The following is a 10,333-nucleotide window of genomic DNA, read 5'->3' as shown; positions in this document are numbered from 1 at the left end:
CCCCCCCAAATTTGTTTTTTGAATAACTTTTAAACTGAAAGTGTGCAAACGAAAATTCGAAATGTGCATACATGTGCAAACGATGAGCAATCGAATGAGCTATAGAAACTTAATTTTTTTTAATTTTGGGGGGCTAACTTCACGACGGTTAAGATTGTTTGTTCAATATTAAATTGTTTTATATGTATACAACATTCATTTTTATTCAGGAAGTATAAATTTCCAATTCCAGTCACTTTTTACAGAGACACTTGATATATTTCTTAATGATTAATTGAAATATATATTAATATAGGTAATTAAATCATTGTTGTCAAGTATTTACAGAATGATTTAATCTTATATTTTTAATATTTATAAATAGATTCTCTTTAAATTATTGTTAAATCAAAGCCATCTTAAAGTAATTCATTCTAATATCTTTTTTATGTTAATTGTTATTATTGTTAATTATTATCATAGGTCTTGAGGCCATGCAGCATTAGCGTAGCTGGTTCTACGCCAGAGGGAAAAGGGCTTCATTTAGAAGTCCGTTGCACGGATATACACATGTCTGTTTCGCCAGGTAATTTACGAATTTCATGCTGATAGTTAGTACTTAATAAAATAAAATGTAACAATTTACAGGTGTGATCGAAATATTGAGTAAAGTCATTCACATGGTAACAAAGAAGGAGGAAGAGGACAAGGAAGTCGATAAACCCGAGCCTAATTATGAAGGATTGTGGATCGTCACACCTTTCGAAGAGATTAATTATTGGTTTTTAAAGACAGGTTAATAATAAGTTGATAATGATAATTTGATAATTATTCGTTGTACAAAAAAATATTTTTTATTTGTTAAACCGTCGGATTAATTTATTTTAGAAGTTGCGATGGAGGCACTCGAAGAGTTTACATATCCAGATGATGAGGTTGCAGCACCTTATAAGCCTGAATTGGCCATTGTCTCGGCGCCGACAATTTTGTTTACTCTGGAGGCGGGTGTCGGCAACAAAACTTTGCCAATGTTACTGCTTCATGTGGGTTTCCAAAGCAACATCAGTGATTGGAGTACAAAATCTGTAAGTTGTTTAGGAATCGTTTTTGTATTATTTTTTTTATTATTTATATTGAGCAATTTTGGGATGAATTATTTTTTATTTCTGAACAAGACTGTTTCTTGTAAGACTTTTTATACTGAATAAGAATATTTTTTGAAAAATGTTACACCCTTTAATTTTTAGAATCTCCGCTTGTCTTATTGTCTAATGTCCTAACGTCATTTTAACGTTTTTCTCCATTCGTTATTTTTATCAGAATTTCATGATAGAACTTTTTTAACCTTATATTTTTTTCTAATAAAAATATAAGAATCACCATTTAGGTGTAGAGAAATCTTGTTCCTTAGTTATTTATCTTGTTCCTTATCATTATTGTAATTATTATTATTATTCTCCTCTTATGAGTATTATGGTTTACGTGACTTGTGCTCGCAGATGAGCATGGACTGCACGATGTCGGTGATCATGTCGTATTATAATAGTCGTCTTGCATTGTGGGAACCATTGATCGAGCCAACAGAAAGCTCCACTAACGGTAAACGCGTCTCAACGCCGTGGGAATTGAAAATCAAGGTAACTTTAGCATTCTTCCTATTATCTCTAATAAATATTTAGTTGATTGACGTCGATTCGTTTGTTAGGTTCAATTTAACGACATAATGCTAGACTCCAGAGGCGCTAGCGCGGTCAGCCCTATCTCGGAGAGCGAAATCGAAGAATTACACCAGTCTACCAAGATGTCTATCGACATTACGTCCTTTGTAAGCAAAGTTCATCGGGATATAAATATTAAATATTGATTATAGATGTGGATTATAGATATTTTTTGTATTTCGTCTTAAATGATACAAAATTTTTTGTGAATTTTAATGAGATTTATCACAGCTAGGATAATATTACTGCAAAATTATATGCCGAAAGAATGTAAGATCTCTCTTTCGTTTGGGATAGGATAATCTGGAAATAACTGTCACAAAGACGTGTTTAGACGTTCTAAAACAATTAGGCCAATCGTTTTCTTCGGCTATGGAGGCCAGCGGAAAAGGACCCACCAGAAAAGTGGCGCCGTATGTACTGAAGAACGAGACTGGCCTGGCGATAATACTCGATCTGGAACACAGTTTCTTCAAGGTCATTATAATAAAGAATCTTACATTTCTATTCACTTGTCTACTTAATGTAATTTTATGTATTAACATTTAATGATAAAATAATAATTTTATTAATATAAAAGACGAATATAAAATATGCCTTTACAGATTTTTGATGACGGCTCGAGAATAAGAGATCATAGTGACTCGTATATGGAAGTAATCCTCGAAACTGGTGCATCGATACAGCTTGCATCTAAGACGTCCAAGCTGCTTGACATGCGTCTGATCGAGCAGTTGAAAGTGGAGACCGTGAAAGACAGAGAAGATAGTAAATTCTCCATATCTGTAAGTCATTATATAATCAGAATGTAAAATTGTAGATTTATGATTTTTTGACGTATCTTGAGTCAATCTTTTGATAAAAATGTCGAAAATAGTCGATGACAAGCGGTTGAAAGTAACTTTCAGATTACAAATAATTAAAAAACATTAAATATAAACAGATCAACAATCTGTTTTTAATATATCATATGATATGACTTGATGAGTTTCAAATTAATAAAATAAATGTTAAGACTATTTTATCATTATTAATGTAATTAACTAGTACGATAATTTAATAGTTTAAAGGCATTCAAAGCAAATTGGCGATACCTGTGTTGAGAGCGGATAAGAGATTCTTCTCTTTAAAGCACCGAAAAGATGGTTCCGAGGAATGGGGTATTGTGTCAGATATTATTGTGGAAGAGGGTAGCACGATCGTCACTCTTAGAAGCATTCTTCAGGTAAATAGAGGAGAGCGAATTATATTTTATCAGTAATAATTAGCTCCTTGCGTGTTATAGGTCCACAATCATTTCGCGCAGCCGATATCTGTTTATTATATGACGAAGCGTGGAAACGAGGTGGAGTGCGTGGGCACAGTAGCACCAGATGAGAAACTTAATTTACCTCTGGATGCCGTGTACACTCCGACCAACATTTATTGGCTGTTTTTCAGCGTCAGCGGGTACGTTCGCATTGTTTTATGTTAGCAATATTATTTTCTTGATTATTGTTTAAAGTCGTTTAACGTAACTATGAAAATAAAATAACAAAAGATAAAATAGTAAAAAAAATTTTAAACATATATGTATAATATATATACCGTAAATGTAGATAACTTGGGACAGTGTAGGTGGATTCCATGATTGAATTTAACAAAAGTACATGCTGTCCCAAATCATCTGCATTTACAGTACTCTTTCTTAAAAGTATAATATATAATACATTACAATTATAGATACATAATATATATATATTTTTATAAAATATAAACGACGAAAAACTTTGATATATAAATTTTTTAATGGTCATATTTAACGTATTTTAGATATATGGTGTCAGTCGAACCATTCGTCTGGAAGGATCTGCAGAAAACTGTTTCCATGACGAAATTATTGAAATGCGAATCGCGATCTAAGCAAGATTCTACAGAACTATTTTATATACAGGTCGGTGTCTTTCCGTATATATTTTTTTTATAAAATATATGTATTTCTTGCTTTAAACGTAATTTCATTCGCTTAATGAAGTTGACAAATATTTTTAGTAATAAATAATAGAGGAATACAGGATATTTGTTTATGCAGGCTGTGGGAGAGATTGAGCAGGTGTATTTTGAGAATACTACTCGTCATACCATGGCTAGTACTATCTACAATGTACATCTATATCCGTCTGTGTATCTGAAAAACTTCCTACCGATCGACATCATCATCTGTTTGCCTGGCACAGTTCAGGAAAACTTGCTCGAAGCAAGTGCCTCTATGCAACTTCCTACAATTGACCTAACCAAGTCAAACATAATAATTAAGGTAGAATATACATCAATTAATAAAAATTTAATAATTAACTATTATTAATAATTATAATTATTAATTATTACCTTTTATAAAACATAACATTTGCGATTTATTTATTTAAATCGAATGATGTGTTATAGCTACTCAATTATCTGGAGAAGGATTGGTCATGCAAAGGCGAAATCATGGCGAACCCACCAGAATTCGCGGTTTGGTCGTTTGAGTCTTTCGACAGCGCGGAGAAAGTGGTTCTGGATCTTGGAATGCACACGTCTTACAAACATGGTTCGATTGTTATGGCGTTGTATTGTCCCTTCTGGATGCTGAACAAGACTGGTTTAATGCTGTCCTATCGAGTATGTGTTTGCAGCGATAGTTTCGTCGCTTTTGGTAACTTTGCCTCTGCATACAGTTTGCAATTGATTATTATCTTTACATTTGTTAAAGAATCTTGAAAGTTCCCTAAGATCTTTAAGTCTCAACCGCATTTTACAGAGAGCCCCTTTTGCATCAGCCATACATTGTAGAATTCTTTATTGATACGCATTCTTCTTATGTCAAATAATACTCTTGTATTAACGTTTGCTTCCTCGCTCGATTTTCAGCCTTTCTTGTTCCCCATTAGTATATCGCAAGACTAACCAGCATTGCATCTTGCCTGATTAGTCTTGTATTCAACATGCTCCATTATTTTACAGAAATCAAGTAAAGTTGGCAAAGAGCACTCGAGTCCGATGAAGGTAGAGATTTCCTGTTATCATGCTGCATTATTGTGCTTCTCATAAATAGCCATTTTGTATATTATTAGCAAAATTAGTTCTCAGAATTTTTTAATTCTACATTATTATTCTACACTATTATTGCATGGAAAGAACGATTTTGCTAAAGTATTTAAATATTTAGCTAGATGCAGATCTAAAAATAATTTTGTTAAACTATCAAAATAATCATGTAAGACGCTCAAACAGATTGCTACAATATCGAAATTTTTTTCAGCATTACTCACGCTTAAGTTTTCTGTACAATTATATTAATGATCCAACAGAGTTATTTTCCAATTTGTATCTATCTAATTTATTTAAAATTTTTTAATATTTTAACAAAATTGTTCTTTTTGTGTGGATTGTTAATAATTATACAATGACTTCTAGAACAATTATCACCGCCTAATTGTCAAATCAAATTTTTGTTGTTGAATAGAAATTGATATTCATCGCTTTATCCGTGAAAATGTATGTGCAAACGTCTTTCAGAAATTTGTTTCTGCTATGAAACCTCATCGGCAACGCGCACAGTACAGGAAGAGGAAAACTCGCGCGGTGACACATCGCTTTATTTCAATACTATCGCTGTTCTCGTGTTCGCTTGTGTCCGCAAAACTTAATCATTATCAAATAACAATCGTCTAATCTAGTCGTGCCACCGGAACTGAACGGCCTCAAACTTTAGATTATTATTGTGTTAGTCGATTAATGTGTCCATTTTTACAATTGCATTTTGTCAAACATAAGTCATACATAAATTAACAGTAATTAGCTAACATCATTATGCATCACTGTGCTTTATTACACGTGCTACTTATTTTCTGTTTCCTTTAATCCTTTTTATTCTTAATTAATTTATATTTCTATTTCTTTTAATAGCTGTATTTTTAAATATGCCAATCCTTCAGTCCTCGATCGTTTCCTCATTTTTAGATACTAGACGTAAAACATTCTGATTGCAACGCAAAATCGACAAAGTTTGTATAACAAGCTAATATTATGGAGGTGTTAGTTACTTGTTCTTAACTGCATGATGTTTCAAAGATATTTTTGACAAGTTGAACGTCGAGATTAATTTATATCGATTGCTCTTTCCAGACAGCAGATGATTTCTTGAATATCTTGTATCATCCAGAGCATTTCAAGGGGCCTATTCTATTCTCGTTCCGCTCCAAAGCTTTCTTTGGCAAGAAGAAAGCCATGATCAGAGTGGAAGATGGAGAGTGGTCCGACAAATTCTCCATCGATGTCGCGGGTAGCGAGGGTGTGGTGGCCTGTAAATACAATGGAATGATATATCAGGTTCTTATGTCGTTAATTTTTATTCTTTTTTTTTATTTGTTTACATTAAAACGCATCTATTACTAAATTAATAATAATATAATATATTTAAGATAAAAAAATAGAGAGTAAGACAAGAAATAAATACAAATAAAGCTCTAGTTTTTCTGTTACAGATCGGAGTACACAATCAGCTGACATACAACTCGTTGACCAAGCAGATCACGTTTACTCCGTACTACATACTTATCAACAACGCAGATTTTCTTATAGAATGCCAGGAGGGTGACCGACCAGCTGATCCGACGATCAAAGTATGTTAGATATAAGAAATTCTATTACTATAAAAATCTTTTAGTGAAATATTGCATTACAATATTACCGCTGCCAAGGTGCCTCCTGGTGAATGCGCGGCTCTGTGGCCTCGAACCGAATACGATAACAAGACTCTGAAGGCTAAAGTCGCAAGTCAACCCGAGAAAACCGCGGCGTTTATTTATACCGACAGTCACACGACTCTGCTGAAATTGGACAATAAGGTAATGAAGCATAGTAACAAAGAGTAATAATTAAATATATTACACGTAATTTATTTATTGTACCGCAAGCACAATTAACTACAGTAAATAATGAAATATTTGTGTTTTGTACTTCTAACAAAATCTTTTTCACCATAGTACGGAGGAATCAATGTAGACGTCCAAATCAACGAGGGCGGCATTTACATCTCTATGTCGGCCTACGTCCCAGGCAACGCGCCAGCTATAATCATCAATCATACGCCACATACTATCAATCTATGGGAAAAAGGTTCTCTCAACGTCAGGTAAGTTGGGAATACGCCGACGAGATTGTTAACTCTGGATGAGTCAGCTGTTTTATTTTCTTAAACAATCACCTGAGGATTTTTGTACCCTAATTAATTAAAATTATTATTATTATTAACAATATTAATCTCGAGTTAAGCAAAAAGACTTGCCGAGAATCACCCTGTATATTTATTCGACATGAACCGATTGCGCGTTTGTACGTTGACAGGTCCGTGCAGTCGTACAATAGAATGTTTTATACCTGGGAAAATCCGGCAGGATCACGAAAACTGGTATGGGAAGATAACAACGGCAAGGAAATTGAGGATAATCTTCGCAAGGTAAACGGAATAGATAATCAAAAGCAAGAGGAAATGTTCATAAAAGCGAATAATGAACCCATCCTCATTTCTTTTTCAGGATAATCTCGGCACCTTCCAACTACCGGAAATAGACGAGAAACTGTTTTATGTTTCGTTCCTAGACGGTACTCAAAGAGTGATGCTGTTTACTACAAATTTGAAGATTGCTGAGGATTGTCAGCTGGCTGGTGATCTGGAAATAATTGATCAAGAAATCACGTTGAACATTCACGGCATTGGATTTTCTCTCGTGAATAACATCACCAAGTCCGAGTTGTTGTATATGTGCATCGCCAGGTAAGAGTATTGCAGTCTTTTAATATTAAATTTTATTTACACATTTAGTTTGTATATGTGCATCGCCAGGTAAGAGTATTGCAGTCTTTTAATATTAAATTTTATTTACATATTTAGTAAAAAATTTTTTTAAATTAAAATTATATTTTTAATATAATTTTACTTTTATAATTTTACACATAATTATAATTTTTACACAATAATTGACAAATATAAATTTAATATTATTTAACGAAATGATAATTATATACTCTCTTCGTATAATTGTGTTACCATATAAAATTAATGAAATTCTATATTATAATCCAGCTCAGGGATCATATGGGAGACGCGTAAATCCATCGGCGGTCGATGGCGAGCGTTAAGTGCTAAGGAAGTCAACGCTATCGAAGAGGGATATCAACGATATATTAGGGAATTGCAAATCGGCAAAATGGATGCGGACTACCGGATAATGTTGGACCCAAAACTAATGGTAAAACAAAAAGTTTTCGCTTAATTAAAGTTTTTAAGGCTTGGATCTAATTTTAATTCTGGACCACAAGAAGCGTCTGTAATTACTTAATTTTTAAAATCATTTTTCATTGTTCCTAGGTGGATTATCTGAATATGGAAATGTTGAGGCCACATCGTAGATACATGAGACGCACCTTTCAGACTGGACTTTGGCTGCAATATCGTACTTCAGCGCATCAGGTACAACTGCACGCAAAGATCAACAAACTTCAGATCGACAATCAGTTGTCGGAATGCGTTTTTCCAGTTATACTAGCTCCAGTACCACCGCCAAAGAGCGTCACGCAGAGTACAGGTATTATTTTGGTACTGAGGTTCTAAATTGTAGGTAAAAAAAACTTTGAATCGTTTACCGATTAGAGATTTAGTTGCATTCTGTACTTCAAACAAGATTCTTTAGAAATCTGGTTTGTAAAATACTATAATCGAAGGTTAATTATCATATACTAATGAAAACGTAATTCCTAAATTTTTTTTAAGAATTATGTATCTATTTTTCTAATTTTTTCCTATTTTTTGTTTATTTTTGTAGTCATGAAACCTTTTGCGGAGCTAAGTATGGTCAAGCGCCTATTGGAGCACAGCACTGTGCAACAATTCCGATACTTCAAAGTTCTCATACAAGAATTTCATATCAAGGTGGACATTGTCTTCATAAATGCGATAATGGGCTTACTTGAGGCGACCGAGGTCAACGACGCGGAAGAGGTGAGACGCGAGATATTGCATCTTATTTAGATCGTTCTGTAACATATAGATGATCTTGTTCGTTTATTTCAGAGTGCTTTATTCCATAAAGACATGAAACTAGTCGATGAACCGTTAATGTACCACGTCAGTTTGATCACCACGGCCGAGCAGAAGAACTTTTTCGATCTACTGCACTTTTCGCCTCTCAAGGTATGTCACGTTTCAATATATAGATACAAAAATGTAAATGCAAACGTTATTATCCGACAGTTAAATCTTGATCTTTTTCTTTCTTTATTCACAGATACATATCAGTTTTTCAATGACCGGAAGCGGAGCAGGGCCCTCCGCGTTGCCGCAAGTGTTGAATGTGCTTTTGCAAGGAATTGGAGTGACGCTGACAGATATTAACGACATTGTGTTCAAGTAAGGCCTTTAATTAGTACAACTTACAATTAGTACAATTAAAGATTTTTAAAATTACAATTAAAGATATTTAATTACAATTAAAGATATTTAAAAGCGTACTAGAATTTCTGAACTTTGTAGTCTTCGTATTGTACAAATGCTGAGATTATAAGATTCTAAGTATTCTTCTATTGATACAGATTGGCATACTTTGAAAGAAACTACGTGTTCATGACGCATAAGCAGCTCGTCTCCGAGGCGAGCACTCATTACGCGGGCCAGGCAATTAAGCAGGCCTACGTACTCGTGCTGGGACTCGATGTGATCGGTAATCCATATGGACTTGTGGTCGGAACCATGAAGGGTATCGAAGATCTGTTCTACGAACCCTTCCAAGGAGCCATACAGGGTCCAGGAGAGTTTGCGGAGGGCCTGTTTCTCGGGGTGCGCAGCATGTTGGGCCATACTGTCGGCGGAATGGCGGGCGCTGTATCGAAGATTACGGGAGCAATGGGTATGTATCTTCCTCCAATTTTTTAAATTTTGCTCGACTAAAAAATTGTATTTTTACACTTGCAAAAGATAGTGTAATGCAAGAACTTTACATTATGCTTAATTGTTGTAATTTTTAGCATTTGACAATTTTATATTTTAACTTAAAATATTACAATATATATTTATTTATTTTATTACTTACGTTTTTGCAGGTAAAGGTATAGCTGCTCTAACCTTTGACAAAGATTATCAGCGAAAGAGACAAGAACAGCTCAATAAACAGCCCGCCAACTTACAAGAAGGTCTTGCACGAAGCGGAAAGGGTTTAGTAATGGTAAGATCGCGGATTAATTATTCTGTTAATTATTTAATTTAATATATTTACGAATTTGTCATTTAATAGGGTGTAGTCGATGGTGTGACTGGTGTGGTAATGAAACCTTTATCAGGAGCGAAAGAGGAAGGAGTGGAAGGATTCTTCAAAGGGTTTGGAAAGGGTGTTGTTGGACTTGTCACTAGGCCTACTGCTGGTGTTATTGACTTTGCAAGTGGTTCCTTCGGAGCAGTTAGACGGTATGACTTGTTAATTATGCAAAAGCAATCTTAATTAATAAATAAGACAATTAATTATTTTCAATGTATTTATTTCAGAGCTACTGAATTAAGTGAGGAAGCAAAAAGAGTACGATCGCCCAGATTTCTGCAACCGGACAGTCTCGTTAGGCCATAC

At 34.2% G+C, this 10,333-nt stretch overlaps 1 protein-coding gene across 1 annotated transcript in view; it reads left to right on the top strand.

Moving 5' to 3' along the window:
• The window catches only part of Vps13 (vacuolar protein sorting 13C), a 30,618-nt gene that overhangs the window by 17,001 nt on the left and 3,284 nt on the right, over positions 1–10,333 (top strand). The window contains exons 14-42 of the mRNA XM_018513464.1: positions 463–565; positions 628–774; positions 868–1,064; positions 1,479–1,616; positions 1,685–1,804; positions 1,995–2,174; positions 2,303–2,482; positions 2,761–2,922; positions 2,983–3,146; positions 3,510–3,630; positions 3,769–3,993; positions 4,122–4,337; positions 4,680–4,721; positions 5,235–5,300; positions 5,844–6,047; positions 6,203–6,340; positions 6,419–6,565; positions 6,704–6,852; positions 7,065–7,176; positions 7,256–7,494; positions 7,804–7,969; positions 8,089–8,305; positions 8,543–8,718; positions 8,791–8,910; positions 9,005–9,126; positions 9,309–9,622; positions 9,816–9,937; positions 10,007–10,176; positions 10,255–10,326. Coding sequence (XP_018368966.1) covers positions 463–565; positions 628–774; positions 868–1,064; positions 1,479–1,616; positions 1,685–1,804; positions 1,995–2,174; positions 2,303–2,482; positions 2,761–2,922; positions 2,983–3,146; positions 3,510–3,630; positions 3,769–3,993; positions 4,122–4,337; positions 4,680–4,721; positions 5,235–5,300; positions 5,844–6,047; positions 6,203–6,340; positions 6,419–6,565; positions 6,704–6,852; positions 7,065–7,176; positions 7,256–7,494; positions 7,804–7,969; positions 8,089–8,305; positions 8,543–8,718; positions 8,791–8,910; positions 9,005–9,126; positions 9,309–9,622; positions 9,816–9,937; positions 10,007–10,176; positions 10,255–10,326 — 4,529 coding nt within the window. The remainder of the gene's footprint in view (positions 1–462; positions 566–627; positions 775–867; positions 1,065–1,478; positions 1,617–1,684; positions 1,805–1,994; positions 2,175–2,302; positions 2,483–2,760; positions 2,923–2,982; positions 3,147–3,509; positions 3,631–3,768; positions 3,994–4,121; positions 4,338–4,679; positions 4,722–5,234; positions 5,301–5,843; positions 6,048–6,202; positions 6,341–6,418; positions 6,566–6,703; positions 6,853–7,064; positions 7,177–7,255; positions 7,495–7,803; positions 7,970–8,088; positions 8,306–8,542; positions 8,719–8,790; positions 8,911–9,004; positions 9,127–9,308; positions 9,623–9,815; positions 9,938–10,006; positions 10,177–10,254; positions 10,327–10,333) is intronic.

Source organism: Trachymyrmex cornetzi, unplaced genomic scaffold (assembly GCF_001594075.2).
Source record: "Trachymyrmex cornetzi isolate Tcor2-1 unplaced genomic scaffold, Tcor1.1 scaffold1160, whole genome shotgun sequence".
In the NCBI taxonomy this organism is placed as follows: domain Eukaryota; kingdom Metazoa; phylum Arthropoda; class Insecta; order Hymenoptera; family Formicidae; genus Trachymyrmex; species Trachymyrmex cornetzi.
Note: the sequence above shows the minus strand (reverse complement) of the source record. Positions and strands in the feature narration are given on the sequence as shown.